A 20,119-nucleotide genomic window follows, 5' to 3' on the forward strand; every position below is an offset into this window, starting at 1 on the left:
TAATTACTACTTAGCTAAATAAAAGTATTTTACTTGTTTGGTTGATTCAGCAAGCATATCAAGAAGTTTCTCCACAGCGATATATAAACAACAGCCAATTTTTTTAATCCTCTCTTCATTTTCAAATATAAGTTCTGGATTTTCAAAAATACTTTCACATAAATGCTCACTCAATTCCAAAGAATCAAAGCTGTGTTCCAGTAGTGTTTGATCAGGAGCTTCACCTGTTCAATAAATTGATTTTTAAAATGTAAGTTTAAAAAACATAGAAAAACATTTTATTATATTTTGCTAATAAAATTTTATAAACCAAGTTACAATTCAACTGAATTAAAATTATTACAGAATTGTCACTGTGCAGAATTCAGCACCTATAATAGAATTAGTTTTTAAAAGAGTATCTTTACACGTAACTTTCCTGCATTTAAAATATTCAAGAGATTCTGTTCTGATTGTTTTACGCTACTTGTTGTTCTTAGTATTTTTAGATTTACTATTTAAAACTGTATCTGCAGATGTTTTTATTTTTTACTGGTGTTGATTGGATTTTATTGATTTTAGTATATTCTTTTTTGTACATTTATTATATTGCTTGGTAGCTTTTTTATCCCCACAGTGCTTCTTTCTGCACATTCCAAATGTAAAACATTTGACAGAGTCTAATTATGTCTCCACAGGAGGATCCCATATAAGGTATGGATATTTCTCATTCTCAATCAATAAGACCTTCATAATGAGTCCTTAAAATCTGGTTTAGAGGGTTTAAATAAATTCATAGCCATGTGAAGAACTTCATTTAGAGTATTCTTCTTGTTTTCTGTGGTTTACAATATCAAATTGAATCCTTGGTAAAAGAAAATTTTAAGTATTGACCAACTAGTTCAGAATGATAGCTGGACTTACTGTAAGGCATTTGACTAGCCACTGAAAGATGGATCTAGGAGGGAAGGCTTAACTGCATCTCTTCTAGTTTAGGTCTATGATTTCCCAGTCCAATGGAAGAAATCCCTTCCCATCAGACTTCATCAATAGCAACTAAGTTGCAAATGAGATGGGAATGGGACAATTTATGAGTTAGCATTAAGTGACTAACATGTACATACAGGTAGTCCTTGACTTACAATAATTCATTTAGTGACGGTTCAAAGTTACAGCCACACTGAAAAAAGTGACTTATGACCATTTTTAATACTTATCACCATTTTCAGCATCCCTCATGGTCAATTCAGATGCCTGGCAACCAACTTATATTTATGACGGTTGCAGTATCCCAGGGTTATGTGATCACCCTTTGTAAACTTCTGATGAGCAAAATCAGTGGGGAAGCCAGATTCATGTAACGACCTTGTTACTAACTTATCAACTGCAGTGATTCATAACTGTGGCAAGAAAGGTTGCAAAATGGGGCAAAACTCATTTAACAAATGTCTCACTTAGCAACAGACATTTTGGGCTTGATGTGATTGTAAGTTGAGGACTACCTGTATTGATCAGATACTGCTTTTATTTTATGGGCCACTGATATCTCTACTTTTTTTTTTCAACCCAGGATGAATATGAATAGTTGTAGCTAATCATTTTAATTAAATAATTAAATGATTAATTAATTAAATGGTTTATTTATTTATTTAATGTGGGTGGCATGCAAACCTAGAAAAAAACATAAAATTAGATAGACAGCTCAAACTAAAATCCAAACTGATGTATAAGGCCTTATATTTCTACAGTCTATATAACATACCCCCTCCTCTCAATCAGTATTGTAAAAGCCTACGAAGCTGATTCAAATAAATCTAAAAAAAATTAATATGGCAAAGAAGAAATAAAAGTAGGACTATGTAACTCCAAGTTATGCTGCCTGCCTGATAACCTCTCCCCCCACCCCAAAAGGTAATGCTATATTTGAACAGGGTCTAGTAAAGACTATAATATATTCCAGAAAGAAAAAAACTATCAACATAAATGTCTAATCCTCATATCAAAGACTGTTTTTTGTTCTCAGGTCTTTTCATTTGCATCCTACATCCAGGCTCATATCAGTACTCAGAGAAAACTGCAAAATAATGAAGGTGCTGTCTTTCTTTTTGTCATTTAGAAAGGCAGCTCAAGGGATTTCAATGGTAGTGATTAAAAGAACAAAAGCAACAGAAATTTGCAACAGTAGGTTCCTTTCATTGACAGCAATTAAACACACATTTAGCACTCCCAGGACTGGGAAAATTGGGCTGGCAGCTCTGCCACTAAGCAAAGTGGTTGCTAAGTGGGAAATCACCTGACCATGACTAGGCTGGGAAAAGGGGCTGCCTATAGAAATGGTTTGCTTTTCTTCATAGAACCCCTTGCAGAGCAGAGATTGGAGAGGAAGAGATTTCAAGAGAGTAAGCTATTTGCTTACTACACATCCCGAGCAATGCCAACAGCAGGAAAGGGTTAGTTAGGCAAATGATAATCTGCCTACACAAAGCTCTTAGTTACCTCCCACCTGGCAGAGTGGAGAGACTGGACAAAAAGAGATTTTAAGAGAGTACTTATAAACAGTTATGTATAGTGTGCCCAGGGCTGATAGCCCAATCACATTGCTTTCAATGTGTAGAAGAGCAAACAACTTATTTTCTTGCTATCACTTTCCTTCCAATCTCTCTGCAAGGGGGCCGGGGGGGGGGCAGCACAGGGAAGGAATAGGACAATGCATATTGAATATAATGGCAATCACATGAGTGAGGAATACTACAAAGGATGTAATTGAGCAAAGGTTTTTTTTCAGCATGATCATAACTTAGAACAGTCACTGAACAAATGGTTGATAAACAAAGACTACGTGTACAGCAAAGCTATGGAAGACAGCAAGAACATGGTTGCAAAATTCTGTCAAATAATTTATTTTCTATTCTACTTATTTACCCTGGCAAATTCTATTGTTTTTCTTTAATTTCCATAGCTCTATTGTTTTCAATGGGTGTGCAAGTACTGTTTCTTCAGATATGATCTCTTGTAACTCTCCAGATGCCAAGCTGTCATCAAGACAAAGGTCAATTTTCTTGCAGATAAGATCTTCCATATCTTTTGTGGACTGCACCATTTTCAGAAGTAATTTCAAAGCCTGCTGACGAGATTTTTGTAGTTTATCCCTACAACAAAACATTATAGATTGAATTGTTCTGTTTGCCATTTCCACTGATTACCTCTTCTTCCCACAATGATTTCTTCCTTATTAGAAAACAGGAAGCAAATTAAAGCAAAAGCAAAAATAAATGTTTACATGTTATGTATTTATTAGAAGCTATACAGGAAAGGCTAAAATAGGTGTAATTCTTATACCATTTCTCCCACAAATTATCCCTAGTCAAGAACTTTTCTAAAATAAAGTTGAAAATTATAATTTTATTTGTAATTTTGTATTTTATTTAGGTATCTAAAATTACAACTTTGGATACAAAAAAGCAAGCAAGACAAGTTATATTTCAGCTAAAATTATTCTTCCTACCAACACAAAACAAAAGTTAAAGTTTTGATATGCATCATATCCAGGTGACTCATTCTACATTGACCTGACACAGAAACACCCAGAAATTTAAGTTTTACAAATGACACTAAGATCTAAGGGTGAATAAGGATATTTGTCACTTGCTTAGGAAACTGGATTAGTAGATCAAACAATTCAAGATGGTATGCAGCAGCCTACTGAATAGCACCAAGGAACAGAATGCAAGGAACAGTTAATAAATAAGGGCAAAAAAGCAAAGTTGCTCCAGGCTTTCCTATTAATAACTTCCATTAAGCATACTGTATATTTTAATTGTATTAATACTTAACCCTTTAGCATAAAATTTCCTTTTCTCCATTTGGTAAAAATGTGCATCTTTCCTTGTACTGCCAAAGATTTCCAAAGTAGGCTTATGCACCTTACCAGTTGATTTATAACAGCTTACTATCCCATAGAGATTAGTTATTGCTCTTTAGTGTTTAGGCTATCAGTTGGAAAAGCACTGAACAAGATTTTAAAATTGGACCAAGGGAAAAAAGTCTCATGTAGGAGGAACACTATGGTCCCTAGGTTGATTGTCTCCAGAAACCACGAAGATCTCAAACAATGGGAAATTAGAATAGAATTATATTAGCTTCATCCTTTATTCTTAAAGATTTTTGGAAGCAGACTGAGGAGAGATATACAGGAATACTTTCCACCATGGATCTTTTCCAGGTTATTTGTACTTAAAGCAGCTGGATATATGACATCAGTAAGGACCAGCAAGCTACATAGTTAGCAGCAGGGGTGAAATCTACTTACCTTCCCTACTGGTACGGAAGTGCATGCGCCCCACGCGCGGACCCTCTGCACATGCGCAAACCCTTCTGCACATGCACAGAGGGTAAAAACAGGTCCTGGTTAAAATGGACATTGGTCCTACCTGAACGCCATTTCTAGTAGAGCTGGTAAAGAGCATCCAGAGAGGGTAGTAGCTCTATGTTCTGCATGTAGACTGAGCACGTGATTTTATTTGCATCTCTGGTCATTCCCTCCTTGTCTGGTGATTCCCAGTTTGGCAAGGCAAGCGATGCATAGACTTGTGACCTGTAAAACAGTAGTCCCTCTCGGATTGTGGACCAAACATTCGTAAGGGTGGGGCTGGATGCTCTCTACCAACTCTACTAGGAAGGGCGTTCAGGTAAGACCAACGCCCATTCTCCCTAGAGCTGGATTGAGAGCATCCGGAGTGGGACATACCAAAGCCGGCCTGTCCCCTTAACAGGTGGGTAGCATCTGGTCCTAAGTCCCCCAGGCATTATGGACCCTCTGGAGGATTCTCCTCCCAAAAGCCACTTCCGCCGAAGCGAAGGTGTCCAACTTATAATACCAAATGAATGGTGAGGGGGAGGACAATGTGGCTGCTTGACACACCTCCTCAATGGAGGCCTGCGTCGCCCATGCCACTGTGCTGGCCACACTCCTGGTAGAGTGAGCCGTTATTCGGCCTGTGTTGGGAGGGCCTAAACCTCATATGCCTTGGCTATGCAGGCCCTCAGCCACCATCCCACTGTTGAAGGAGTGACCCTGTTGCCTAATGTTGATGGTTGGAATGAAACAAATAAGGACTCTGTCCTCCTGAATGAAGACGTATGCTTGATATAAATACGGAGGGCCCTTCTGACATCCAAGGTATGCCATCTGTGTTCAACGGCATGTCGTGGCTCCGGGCAGAAGTTTGGTAGGATCAACTCCTGCGCCCTATGAAACCAGGTGTTAACCTTAGATATGAAAGAAGGGTCCAGCCGCAGGATGACCCTCTCCTGGTGAAAGATGCATAAATCCTGTCTGACTAATAAGGCCGCCAGTTCTGAAATCCTTCGAGCTGAAGTGATTGCAATGAGGAATGCCACTTTAAGCATCAGGAAACAAAGTGTGGCTGGCCTTAAAGGCTCGAAGGGGCTGCCCGTGAGAGCTTGCAAAACCTTAGTCAGATCCCAGATGGGATACCTGTGAACGACCGGTGGACACAAATTAGTAACTCACCTAAGGAATCTGCGTACTGTGGGATGTCTGGAAAGGGATTCCCATGTCCCGAGAGACAAAACCGAAGACAATGCTGCAACTTGCTTCTTGATGGCACTGGTGTTAATCCCTTATCCAACCCGTCCTGGAGGAACTCCAGGACCTGAGCCACCGAAGCTGCCGATGGATCAACCTGCAACCTGGAGCACCAGGTGCAGAAGGACCTCCAAGTTGCGTTGTATATTCTAGATGTGGATTGTCGTCTGGAGGCCTGAATAGTGTGGATGACCCTGGGAGAGAAATGTTTGCGCCTCAGGGCCTGTCACTCAACCGCCAGGCGGTCAGTTGTAGCCACTGGGGCTCCAGGTGGATCAAGGCCCTCTGGCTGAGATGGATCCTGTCGTCCGGAATCCTCCAAGGTCGCCACACTAATAGAATCATCAGGTTGGCAAACCATGGTCTCCTGGGCCAATGAGGAGCCAGCATGATTACCTCTGCCTTTTCCTCCAACACCTTCCTGATGACTGCTGGGATCATGGGAAGAGGAGGAAAGGAGTACAAAAGACCTGGAGGCCATGGAATGCGGAGGGCATCTGTCCCTTCCGCTCCCCGTGTCCGGTACCTGCTGAAGAAGCATGGTAGCTGAGAATTCTCTGGGGATGTGAACAGATCCAAGATCGGAGTCCTGTATTGATCTGACAGTAGCTGGAATAGAGAGGGATGCAGACGCCATTCCACCTGGTCCACCTTCACTCTGCTGAAACTGTCTGCCTGCACATTCAGGACCCCTGAGATGTGCTCTGCCCTAAATGACAGAAGGTGCCGCTCTGCCCAGCGACCCAGATGACCTGCTTCTGCCATGAGGGACCTGGAATGTGTTCCCCCCTTGTCAGTTGATGTGCGCTTTGGCCCTCACATTGTCTATTAGGACTAATACGTGGCGGCCAGAGATGGAGCCCTTGAAAGCCTTGAGAGCCAAATGGACCACTCTGAGCTCCAGCCAATTGATCTTGTGGGACAGGTCCTCCTGTGTCCACGCATCCTGGGCTAGCAGATTTTGGCCATGGGCTCCCCAGCCAGAGGCTGGCGTCTGTCGTGATGGTGATGCGGGAAGGTTCCTTGAACAGGCAACCCTTGCGGAGGGCTGGTGATGTCCACCACAGGAAGGAACGCCACACGTTCAACGGGAGTCTTACCTTGTCCTGTGAGTTGCTCCTGCCGGATCTTTGGTATGGCAGGAGGAACCATTGCAGCGTCCTGGCGTGAAGTCGTGCCCACGGGATTACATAACATCATTTTGCCGAGGAGCTGCAACAGGAGTGAGAGAGGAACTGCTCTCATAGCCATTATGCGCCTGGCTAGTTGTTGAAGACTGTCGTTCCTCTCCAGAGAGAGGGAGATTTGGCATGTTGCTGTGTCTATTAAGGCTCCCAGATGGAACAATTTGGTCATTGGAGAAAGGTGGCTTTTCTTGTGGTTTATGGAGAAGCCATGATCTTGAAGCGCCCTTATTGTGGCCTATAGATCCCTTTCCGCCTGTCTGGCTGATGAGGACTGGATCAAAATATCATCCAAATAGCATTGGACTCTGATTGGAACTGAGCACAGATGGGCCACCAGAGTCACCAATATTTTCGTGAAGGCCCTCAGTGCTGATGAGAGGCCAAATGGCATGGCTCGGTACTGATAATGTCTGTCCGAATAGGCAAAGCAAAGGAACTGCCTGTGTGCTGGTTTGATCGGAACATGAAGGTATGCTTCTCTTAAGTCTATTGAGGTGAGGAAGTCGCCCTCGCGCGTGCTGTCCAATATTGATTTGAGAGACTGAATTTTGAATTGTTTGAACTCCAGACACTGGTTCAGATGCTTTAGATCTAAAATTGCCCTCCAATCCCCGGAAATCTTTTGAATCACAAATAGAATCAAATAGAACCCTTGTCTCTGTTGCTCTAGAGGGACAGGTTCTATAGCCTGGATCTCCAGCAAGTGCTGGATTGCTGTCTCCATCAGGTGCCTTTTGGAAGCGTCCCTGGAGACCGGGCATGAGAGAAAAATTTTGGGGGGAACAGAGAGATTCCAGCGCCAACCCTGACCATAGTGAGTACCTATGTGTCTGAAGTCGTGGCCTCCCACTGATGGAAATGGAGGCTGAACCGGCCACCTATAGGTGGTGAGGTCCTGCAGTCACTTTGCACGGTGGTAAGGACAATTTCTAGCCCCTTGAAAGGGCTGCTTTCCTGAAATCTGACCTGTCCGGTTGCCTATCCTGGTGGCTAGGATACTGTCGTTGAAAGGGCTGATAGCTAGAACCCGGATTGGGGGCCCAAAAGGACTGCCTCCTATAATAAGGAGAGGGCCGGTGGTCCCCCCGTCTGTAAAGGGAAGGCATGGCTTTGCCCTTGCCTCTGGTCTCAACCAGGATAGTTTCCAGAACTTCTCCAAATAATTTGTTACCTATCAAGAGAGCTGAAGCCAATTTCCATTTGATTTTATTGTCGGCCTGCCAGTGCTTAAACAAAACAGGCAACGGGTAGTAATTGAAGATGCTATGGACTGTGAAGCGAACTTAGCCGCATTCAATGTGGCATCTGCTGAGAACTCAGCTGCAGCGATTAATTTATTAATATCTTGGTGTACCCTGAGATCTTCTGGTGGAATGCGTTCCTGCATTTAGCAAAGCCAGAACAGGGAAGCGCGGTTGAAGAATGAAGCTGAAGTGGCAGCCTTCACCACCCAGACAGCAGCCTGATGGGACTTATATAAAGATAATTCAACCTTTTTGTCATCAGGTCTCAGGCAATCCATTGCATCAGTTGGAATCAGAGCAATGAATATCAATGCTGCCACTGGGTTGTCCACCATGAGTACTTGTAAAATTTCAGCCAGATCTGGAGCAACATTATAGAGCTTCTGCTCAGTTCTGGAAGGGGGAAGCCCTGCCCCAGGGCTGTTCCATTGATGTTTGACTACATATAAAAATAATTTGGGTGATGGAACCACCTCCACCTCAATTGCTGACTCTGTAAAGAGCACATGACCAGAACTCCCCAGGCTGGGAGCAGGGTCGGGAACAACCTCAGATTCAAATTTCGTTTTGGACTTGGCCTTGCGAAGCAAGATTTTAAAAGGCCTGTAAAGGGGGAGGGATCTGACTCCCTCCCTTCATCCTCAGAAAAGGCCATCCAATCCTCCTCCTCAGCCAAGGAGTCTCTGCTTCTGATTGAATGGGCCACAGATGGAAGACTCTGAGGCCCCATCCAAGCCTCTTGAAGTACAGGCTGCAATACTGGAGGCTGATGAAGTGGAACCCCTGGAGAAGGTAGGTCCCTTTGCTGCAAGACTATGGCTATACCCTTGGCAATAGCTTGAGAAATCATTTGTTGAAAATGACCAGGTACTGCTGACACAGTTTCCTCCTGTGGGCGGATCCCTGGGGCAGTCGGAGTAAAGGAAGCTGTGGGCCTTGAAGTGGAATACAAGCCTGACTCTGCAAAACTTGCTGCAGGCAAACTAGGGTTTGCAAATGCAAAGGCCTCAGCTCTATCCAGAACCTCTCCCAAGGTGGGAGAGGACAATTCCCTGGCGCCATCTGGCAACCAGAGACTGTAAGTGGCTGGCTGCAAATGAGCTGGATCGTTAATAGGATCCAATGGCTCCTCTCCCTGAGGGTGGGAAATTTCCACTCCTCCTCTGGGGGAGGAGGGGGTCACTACGCTTCTGGCTCTGTTTAGCCTTCTGGAGCTTGGCCAGCTCTTTCTTCAAGGCCTTTTGACGCCTTTCTGCATCTTTTTTGGCCGATTTCGAGCCCCTCTTGCCACTTGAAGTGGCTGCCTGGCTCCTTTGTTGCCCCCTTAGCTGCAACTCTCTGACTGGAGGTTCCCTTCTTCTGGCCCAAGGAGGAAGTAGGGCAAGCCTTCTTGTCCCCTTTCTGGGCCTGCTGGCTGGTGGAAGGCGCGTGCGACACCATTTACCCCCACAACAAAGATAAGCCGGCCTGCAAAAGGCTGAAGCTGCCGTGGCTCTGATTGCGCTCCCACGCGCTCCTGCCGCTTCACAGTGTGCCCAAACTGGGTAGGGACTGATTTCCCCTCCGCCCTCCACCGGGAATGCCCAACCCCCGGCCCAATTCAATGCCGGCCTACAAAGGCCCTACCACTAATCACGGGTGGCGGGGACTTTGGCTATGGAAGCCGGAACAAGACCGCTCGCCAGCAGACCAGCTAGAGGCCTAATTGCCAAAGCGATTCTCCAAAATAAGTAAAAATAGTCTCTAAAGCTCACGCTTGGTTGTCTCAGAATGAAAGGCAAAGCCGCTCATTTAAACAGGTCTGTCTGCAATGAAGACTGAGCCGAACTGGGAATCACCAGATGAGGAGGGAGTGACCAGAGATGCAAATAAAGATCACATGCTCAGTCTACATGCAGAAGATAAGAGTTACTACCCACTCTGGTTGCTCTCGATCCAGCTCTAGGGAGAATCAGGAAGTAACAATGACCGGGTGGGTGGGCGGAGCCTCGCGCTGCCGTCGCTACCGGATTTCCGAACCACTTGCCGCCATCGCTACCGGTTCAGTTGAACCGGTCCGAACCGGTTGCATTTCACCCCTGGTTAGCAGTGACAAAGAGCTGATAAGATAAATTCTAATTTCACTATCCACCTCTTAAATGTTTGGGTATTCACATAGTTGTGGATTATTCATTCTACTACTATATCACACAGTTGTATTTTTATCCTTGCTCATTGACAGATATGAGATGAATTTCCACCCAACTCTATTTTATTTCTTAGACTATTCACTTAACTTATCCATGTACCTTTTTATTTTTTAACATTAAAGTTTTTAATACTATCCATTGATCATACCATCAAAACAGTTTACTATGTTGAAGATCTGAGAGATCAGAAAAATGATATGATGATTTTACTTGGGCTAAATCAGATTCTGCATCTTTCACTAACGTAGTCTCTGCTTCCTACCAATGTATTTATATTAGAAGAAACACTAATATACTATAAACTCTAAGTGCCTCTTTCCCATCCCATCTTTAAAAATGCATATTGGTAAACTATATCATATAGTTAAAGATTTAAAGAAGTTTTTTTATTTCTAAGTTTCATATAATTCTGGAATAGAATATTAATAATTAGGCCATCTCTTCTAATAAGTTCTGCATTATATCATAGTGTTTATACAAAAGTTATGTTAAATATTATATATTAACATATATTGTAATTTCTCTACAAATTATCTCTGAATTCTGAAACAATTTTGAAATTATTATTACATTGTGTTGCATTACTAATGTTTAATATTAAATGTTTAAAAGTTGGTCTTATTGTTGGCAAATATGTTAGCTTTAATATTCTCTATTATACATACCTGCCCATCACACTATTCCCCTTCAGGGTAAGCAGTATTAGGCAGAGTGCCGAAAAAAGGTAAGAATTAATAAGCACAAGAAATTAAATGGATATAACAACAAAAATACTTTTTACTAGATCTAGTTGATGCCAACACCATTCATAACTCTCTCTATACTTTTCTGTTCTTGAACAATCCTCTCTTCTAGCACATCCATAAATCAGTTCCTTTTTTTTCTTTACATTTCCTGTCCTTGAATGTCATTAATGCTATCCAGCTACAAGTTACTTGGTTTTCTTGACATGTCCCCCATTCTTCCTTTATATATACTATTCATTGTTCTACAATTTGATCTTCTTTCATTTTTTCTATATGATCAAATTACTTCGATTTAGTACTACTATACTGATCATTAATTCATTCTAGATCTTCTCTACTTTTGCCAGATACATTTTAAGTAACTCACTTCAAATTACTTTTGTTTGTCCTTACATATTCCATGTCCACATCCATTTTAACATTCATTTCTTGCGCAAATCACATATACCCCAATACAATTCTATCAGTAGTTGTATGCAATATAAATTTCCCCAGGTTTAGTACACATTTTACCAAAATATAGTTTACTTGTTCTATTTTTTCCTTTTATTTATGACTTGAAATTATTCATTCCATTTTTTTGTCAGGATAAATAACTTGATATTTGATATATTAATTCTCAGACCCATACAATCTAACAAGCTAATATTAACTGCAAATCATTTGGGTTCTTGGCAAACAAGACATCATCTACATACAAAATATGCATACATGTTCGTAGTTTGTTTACTTTATATAAAATACAAAATGTACTCCAGAATGTTTCAAGTGTTCAAACCTTTCATTCCTGTAACTGTCAATATCAGATCTCAACATGGCTATAAGAATATTTTCTTCCTGATTCTCTCTCTCTTGTGGATATAATTTTTTAAATTCAGTATTGGCCTTTTCCATTTCTTTCTTTAAAAAATTGACTTCTTTCTCCAACTGTGGAAAAAAATGAACAGTAAGGATAAATATCAATTTTTGCTAACAAGCATGCAGCTATCTTGTATTTTCACTGCATTTTGATGAACCATGGCACATAAAATAGAATAAATAATGTTATGGAAATTTGGGAGATAGCAAAAATATTGGAATATATCTACATTTATGCTTTAGGCTTGAGTGAATGACCTATTTTGTGATCAAAGTTCACATATGTTTTAAAATCAGTTACCAAGAACAATAGCAAGCATGTTCAATGTAAGAATATTACTGGAATAGATAGAACCAGAATTTCTGGCAATGTTTTTAAGACTGTACGACAGCAAAACAGACATATGCACAAGAAAAATTTCCTTCTGGAACTTGAAAAAGGTTTAAAGCACTAACTTAACAACTTTTACCAAAAAAAAAAAAAAAGTACAGGTAAAACTTGACTTATAATTGGAATTACAGTAGTAAGTCATGCTGGTTGTTAAGCGGGTCACTACATCACTACCTCCGATCTTAAGACCCTTTTTTGTGGTTGTCAAGTGAATCACTGCAGTTGTTAAATGAACACTGCCGTTATGAATCAAATCCATTGTTCATAATGGGTAGATTTTGCTGCAAACCAGGAGTAAATACTGGTTTCCTGCAAAAAAAATGCCATAAACCTTAGTTGTAAGTCAAGTTCTACCTGTACTTTTTTTTTTTTTTGAAAAGTTGGTAAGAGGAGCAAAACTGACCACTTCTATTATAGTTTCTTAAATAGGTAATTGCAAGTTATAGCAAAATACAAAATGAGGTCCAAATGGAAATACAATTTTACTTTTTCAAAAAACATTTCTCACCTGTTGCTTGTCTGACTTTATTTTCTCCAATTCTTTCTGAAGCTGCTGAAATTTTTCTTTTCCTTTTTCAATTTCCACCAAATGAAGATCTTGAAAGCCCTGTATTGTTCTTTTATGTTCTTCTTCCATTTGGAGGATTGTTTTTTGCAAAACATCCAGGGCTTCATGATGCTCATCTTCAAACAAAGGCCTCTGTGTTTCTAGCACAACAGTCAATTCTTCCTATATAGAATCAAAGATAATAATTCACAAATTATAAATTGTTCATCTTTGAAAAAAAGAAACAAAAAGTTGCTACCAGAAAAAACTAAAATAATTCTTCCCCACCATACTTACAGATTAAAACATAATTTAGAGTTTATTACAAAGTATTCTTCCTGTTTAGTTCTAACTTGAAACAATGCAATGATTCATAGTTTATGTCACCATGCCTTCTAATAGTCTGCACATTATCATAGATCTAAGTTCACTACATTTTAGTGGTAAACTACCACTAAGGTACCAGATCTAAGTTGCACAATTCCAGACAACGCTAATTTGGCCCCAATTTTCAACTAGTTGCTTCATAGCAATAACAATAGCAACAGCAACAGCAATAGCACTCATATACAGCTCCATAGTGCTTTATAGCACTATCTGAGTGGTTTACAAATCTGGGTCCTCATTTTACCGACCACGGAAGGATGGAAGGCTGAGTCAACCTTGAGCCACTCAGAATAGAACTCCTAGCTGTGGGCAGTTAGCCTGCAATACTGCATTCTAATCACTGCACCACCATGGCTCAAGGTTCATGTACAGCAAAGGCAATCTCTATTATAATCAGAATCACAAAAATTAAGATAGAACATGTTTAAGATGGTCAGGAAGTCTGCAATTACGCCTTACATATATTTTTTTCTTTCATGTGCAACAGAGACCCAAATTTCTATATATCCTAAATGACTGAACACTCAGAACATAGACTTTAAAACTAACTAGTAGGGGTGACCTTCGATTTAGTTATGGCAATCTGACATGAGAAGAAAATGAGAAACCAACTGAAACTAGTGACAACAATGCTATTATACTTAGCATATGAGTAGTCCTAACCTAACGTTCACACTTAGGAACTGTTCAAAGTTAGAATGGTGGTAGTGGTGGTGATGGTGGGGGAAACAGCTGTGAAACCAATTCCTGTACTATGGATGGTGGTACCCATATTTTATAAAGTCATAATGTTTAAATCATAACAACTGCTATATATTTATTTGAGTGTACTGCTATTGAAAAATAAAATATAAAATGAAAATACTAAAATTGCAATTAAAATAACCAGGTAAACCAACAGCATTCATAATTAAAATTAACAATCAAAATTTTCAGTTAAAAGCCTCACTTCTGAGATATTTTATGAGTTATTATGCCTTTTGGAGATAGCATTCCAAAGAAAAGGGGCAGCAGCAGTAGACAAAGCTTGACTTTTGAGTTGCTACCAGATGAGGTAGGTGGTCCTTAGGCAAACTCCTTAATGTGTAATTTTGATTTCTGGTTTGATATTGCAGCGAGACAGTCGTGGATAGCAGGCTCCGTGAATCCCGTCCAACCCTTCTTCGTTAGAAGGCCTAAGGGGCTAAAGTCACCCTGGAGGGATGACGAAGAAGGGACTCCTTGCTGATTGCGGGAGAGCAGCGGCTCTGCCACTCGATCCAAGGCACCCTCCCAATGAAGAAGAGAGACGGCCATTATGGCCACACCGAAGCTGGGGCAACTGAAGAAGAAATACTAATGAGCTGGAGCAGTTCATGAACAGAGGATTGGAACTGGGTGAGATGATTTTCAACTTCTATATTAGAAACTCAACCCCAAGTAAAAGAATTTTTGAAAGACTCTCCAAAGCAATGAGAAAGCAGCAAGTTAGCACATGGAGATAGATTATAGATCCAAAAGAGAAATAAAATTTTAATGGAAGACTATGAAGTTTTAAAATATAGGAAGACCGGACTGAAACTCTCAGTACTGTGAAAAGTGATTTTAATTTGCTGACAATGTTTGACTACTGGAAGAAATTGCATAAAGAAAAATGGACCTTTTGATCATTTGACAATCCCCTTGGTTTTAATGCTGGAATTTGGAGCTGGGATGCCATCTACTGGTGAAAAAAGATACTATACTACTACCGTGTTTCCCTGAAAATAATACAGGGTCTTATTTTCTTTTGACCCCCAAATAAGGGCTTGGCCTTATTTTCGGGGAAGTGTTATTTTTGAGGGGCAGGAGGCAGCAAGCCCACCGGCCCCACCCTCTCCATCCCACCACCTGTTTGCCTGCAGCCGCAATGACCCAAATTCTCCACACAAACCAGAAATTCAGATCTTCCAACTTCCTGAAAAAAAAATAAAATAAAAAGATCTCGCAAAGTTGGAAGTAATGTCACAGACTACTTTTCTTGCCCTGCAAGTGGCAGTGGAGAATGGAGCAGGAAAGCAGGTTAATGGAGGAATGTGGCTGCCATGGGAGTGGTGGGGGGTAGGGATCTCTCTCTCATACACACCATCTTTTCCTTCAGAACAAGGGGAGAGGCAGGAAAATCCCCCCTCCCCATTTTCAAGCCATTTGCAAAGACGCCCCATTCAGAGCCTTCAATGTTGCAATCCTGGAATATGCTGAAGGCTTGGAATAGGGTGTTTTTTGTGAGCAGCTTGAAAATGGGGAGGGGGGGATTTTCCTGCCTCTCACCCTGTTCTGAAGCTCAGCACAGACAGAATAAGAGGCAAAATCTCCCCTCCCCATTTTCAAGCCATTTTGGACCTACGAATCAGCTGTTTCTTGAATGGCAGCTGGAGCGCCTCAGCTGATCCCATTAACGGAACAAGAAGCCCTGAGATGACGGGGGAAGGGAAGGGCTGTCTCCTGTGCTTGCCACACCCATCCTTTCACTAGGGGTTATTTTCTGGGGAGAGCGTATATTTACGCCCACCCCAAAAATCAGGCTTGGCCTTATTTTCGGGACATGTCCTATTTTCGGGGAAACATGGTACATGGTTGAAAAAGACCTTGACGAGAAGCCAGAATTGATAAGAAGGGAAACAAAGTGAAAGGCAAACAACACCTGGAAGGCCAACTTTTTGTTTTTTGTTCTACATCTATTTGCTTTCTGGCTATTTGGGAGTAACTGGTGAGCCTTTTGAAGATCTTCAATGTAGTGTGGATTATAAACAATAGAAATTGCTCTCAAAACTCAACATTTGACTTTGTGGATTAATGAGACATGGGGAAATTTGGTGGGCCATTCTGGATCATAAATATTGTTTGATAGAACATCTTATGAGGCGAAAGAAGAAAAGTTCGTTTTTACAAATTTGGATACTCAGAGGGAGTAAATTGGCAGATTTCGAGGACTATAAAATTCGTGGATTCAGAGGAACAGTTCCGGGATTGAGCAAATTCTTCTAATATTGGCTTTTTGGTGTTCTGGACAATTGAGATATTGGTGGATTTGGGATTGAGTAACTTTTAGCCCATTAAATTAAAGCAAAATGTTACAACAGGGAAAAACAAATACATTTCAAAAAGAAATGCTATTGATGTTTCAATGTATTCAGGAAGCTATGATAAGGAACCATAGGGAGATGGAGAAACTGATGCATGATACAGATGTGAGACTAGGAAACCCTCAGCAAATGACAATCAAAAATGAACAAAAAATTCAGAAAATAGAGGAGAAATTAGGAGGAGAAAAGGAAAGAATAGAGGAGATAAATCAACAGATAATATATATGGAAGAGATAGTAATTTTTTTTAAAATAGAATAGGTAGATTACTATTTAAGAGGTCAAAATATAGAAGAGGACAAAGAGAAAGAACTCCCAGATGTAATTAAAGTGTTATTGATGGGTGTTCTAGAGATTCAACAGCGAGAGATAGACATAGAGGCAGATGAAATACTTAGACTAAATGTGACTGATGTAAGGGGATACAAGATCCCAAGGAAGGAACATGGGAGATTTGTCAAAAAGTCAGTAAGAGTTGAAATACTAAAAAGGGCAAGAGATGATGGATAGATGCAGTATACTTCTTAATATGGGATTTGCTTTATTAAGGGTTAGAAAATAGAGATAGAGATTAGAAATTGGGAAAATATTATGTATACTGCTACATAATAAAATTACTATATATACGTAAATGTTAGAAGTTGAAAGATTATTATGTATACCTAAATAGCATTATTATTAATATTGTGTATAAAGTAAATTGACCCAGAAAATACACTGTTCACTTATGTATGTCAAAGAAAAAAACTATAAATAAAATTATATTAAAAATGTGTAATTTTACATACAAACTGTTGTTTTATCAAATAGCTTGGATCAAATAAAAAACCCTTGTTACTGCATCATTACTGTACATCTCTTTAAAAGCCTTCCCTACATCTTTGAATTCTTAAATAAGCTATTTGAAAGAATGGTTTCTCAAGTGCAAACAGATTACTGAAACCATTACTACAGCAGCCAGAATGAATAGCCTTACAAGTCTACTAAAAAGATGAGATCTAGCCACTAATCCAATCTTTTATAGATGATAGTATGTCCTGAGAGTGGAACTAAGACCTAAAGATGCAAAACTGTGTGCACATGGGAAAAAAGGGGGTAATGCAACAGATAATCACAGTGCAACTATGATAACTAAGAACCGAGGTGGCGCAGTGGTTAGAGTGCAATACTGCAGCTACTTCAGCTGACTGCTAGTTCAGCAGATCAGCGGATCAAATCTCACCGGCTCAAGATTGCCTCAGTCTTCCATCCTCCTGAGGTGGGTAAAATGAGGACCAGACTGTTGGGGGCAATATGCTATTTAGTATACTGTCTTTGGTGTAAGCCACCCAGAGTCCTCGGAGAATGGGCGGCATAGAAATATGACTAATAAATAAATAAATAAATAAATATCCAGGTTGGCTTATATTGCTAAAATCAGAACTCAAAACCAATTGCAATCTTTACTGTTCAACTCTACCTTATGAACATCTTCATGTTCAGCAGCCATTAATTTATGTTTTTCTTTTTGAACATCAGCCAGTTCTATTTTCAGATTGTCTTCACAAATCTGCAATTCTTCAGCAAATTTTATTGTATTTAATTCTTGAGCCAAAAGCATTTCATTTTCTTTATCTTTCTGAAATAATTGTTCTTTCAATTTTATCTGTAAACCGCCAAGAGCTTTCTTGTGCTCTTCTTGCAGGAACTTAATTTTAAAAAGATATGTAGCCTCCAAACTATTCAAATCAGATAAATGCTTTGTTTCCAGCTGCGTAATGTGTGCTTGATTATTTCTCTGGATATCAGCCACAGGAGTCTCTAACCAGTTCTGTTGTTTTCTTTCTAATATAGATTTGAGAACTTCAATTTCAGCTTGCTGGCTGGATGTAAGGGACAAAATGTGTTCCTTATGTTTTTGATGCAACTCTTTATTTTGAAGCTCTAGCTCATCAATATGCTTTTCCCTCAATTTCTGGAGAAGAATTTCATGTTCTGCTCTGTTTTTTTTATTTTCTTCCAAAAATCTAGATTTATAAGGAAGCAAACAAAATATATTACCAAAAATATAACAGGGCAAAGAACAAATAACATAATAATGTAAAATATCTGGAATATTTTTTGAACATTATCTTAAAATGCTATTCATATTTCTTCTGCTTGTAACTGTAACACAAGGCAAAAGAAGTCTGCTTATTTATTTCTCTTATCATCCATCTACTTTTTTCTGCCCCACATTAATGTGTACCAGGAAGTATAGCTAATTTTTAAAAACCAAGTCAACTAAAGCTATTAATACAAGTCCATGAAGAGAAGACTGAAAAGAGACATGACAGCAGTCTTCCAATTGCTTGAAGGACTGCCAAAAGGAAGAGGGTGACAATGTATTCTCCACAGAACTGGAGGTAAGACAAAAAACAGTTGGTTTGCCACAGGGAGATCCAACCTAGAAATAAGGAGGAATTTCCTGACAGTGAGAATTATTAAACAATGGAACAGCTTGCCTCCTGGAGTTGTGGGTGTTCTGTTGATGGAGGTTTTCAAGAAACCTTGGGCAGGGGATTCGACTAGAAGATGCCCAAGGTCCCTTCCAACCTTATGATTCTATGAAAGTTTGTTCCATAAAGGATAAGATAAGATAGTAGCATAGTAGTCTTCTGCTGAAATCCAAAGATAAGATTATTTACAGGTAGTCTCTGATTTACAATGGCAATTGGGACTGGAATTCCCTTTGCTAAGTGATGCAGTCATAATGTGCAACTGTATCATTTAGTGATGGCATCACCTACAATACCATTTGTCATCATTAACTGAATCACACTATCACTAGGCAAGGTAATTTCATGCCGGTTTTTCATAGCCAGTCAGTTTGTTTGTTTGTTTGTTTGTTTGTCAGATTTATATGCCGCCCTTCTCCCGTAGGACTCGGGGCGGCTCACAACAATAAAACCACCTGACAATAGATAAAGATTAAATAATATTAAAAACCAATTTAAAATCCCCAAATCCCCAAGTTGCCAGGAAAGATGCAAGTTCCAGGTCTTGGAGGAGGTAAGAAGCTGATGCTGGAATGAGGGAGAGAGTCAGGTGCTAAGTGGATATGTCAGGCAGGGTTAGGGAGAATGTGTGAAAGGCACCATGAGAATAGGGAGAATGTACAATGGTATGTGAGAGGTACTGTGCAGATTGGGAATGACATGCAAGTGTTGGCATGGTGTGAATGAGGAGGGGCTGGATGCAGGTGCACAAGATAGGGGAAACTTACCCCAATGACTTTCAATCTTCCCTGTCATTGACTTTCTGGGGAAGCTGGGAGGGAAGTTTGCAAATAGCGAACATGTGATGGGTACTTGGCAACTGATTTTATGAAGATGTTGCCAAGCACCCAGATCATGGCCACATGACTACAGGGTTGCTAAGATGGCTGAAGACCAGTAGCAACCATAATTTGTTCAATCCAATCATAACTTGAAATGATCACTAACCGAACAGTCATAGGTCAAGAACTACCTGTACTGTTTTGTCATCCTGATAGTGTGGCACTATACATACAAACTTGTACACAGATCTTATGTATAGATTATAGATTTAGTGGCAATAGTAATCTGCAAAACAAAATTCACCTTTAAATTTATTAATTTAATTAAGGGAAATTTTCGGTTGAACTTCCGGCAGTATCAGAAGCTTCGTCTGCGAGCTGTGCAGCTGGCACCAAACTTTTCCTGTCAGAGGGTCCTAATTGGGACCATAGCCACTCCGGAAGAGTGGTGAAGCAAAGGGGGACTGTCTAGCAGGTAGAGAGGAGCCGCATCTCTTCTCCCTGACCTGGAAAGTACCCTCAACCGACTGCAAAGAACAGTGGCAGCAAACGATGGCTGCCATGAAATCGAAGATGACCAG

The 20,119-nt window shown here is 40.3% G+C and overlaps 1 protein-coding gene across 4 annotated transcripts in view; it reads right to left on the minus strand.

The window, feature by feature from the left end:
• Positions 1-20,119, minus strand: part of PCNT (pericentrin) — a 105,116-nt gene that overhangs the window by 66,527 nt on the left and 18,470 nt on the right. For all 4 annotated transcript variants that reach the window (XR_015731211.1, XM_087882219.1, XM_087882218.1 and 1 more), the window contains exons 13-17: positions 17,700-18,246; positions 12,711-12,932; positions 11,732-11,880; positions 2,902-3,128; positions 34-224 (exon numbers count right to left, since the gene is read on the minus strand). Coding sequence is in view for 3 of the 4 variants with exons in the window: in XM_087882219.1 (XP_087738345.1) it covers positions 34-224; positions 2,902-3,128; positions 11,732-11,880; positions 12,711-12,932; positions 17,700-18,246 (1,336 nt within the window). In the remaining variant the exon portion in view is untranslated. The remainder of the gene's footprint in view (positions 1-33; positions 225-2,901; positions 3,129-11,731; positions 11,881-12,710; positions 12,933-17,699; positions 18,247-20,119) is intronic.

Source organism: Pantherophis guttatus, chromosome 1 (genome assembly GCF_059756535.1).
Source record: "Pantherophis guttatus breed Tessera chromosome 1, ASM5975653v1, whole genome shotgun sequence".
Taxonomy (NCBI): Eukaryota; Metazoa; Chordata; class Lepidosauria; order Squamata; family Colubridae; genus Pantherophis; species Pantherophis guttatus.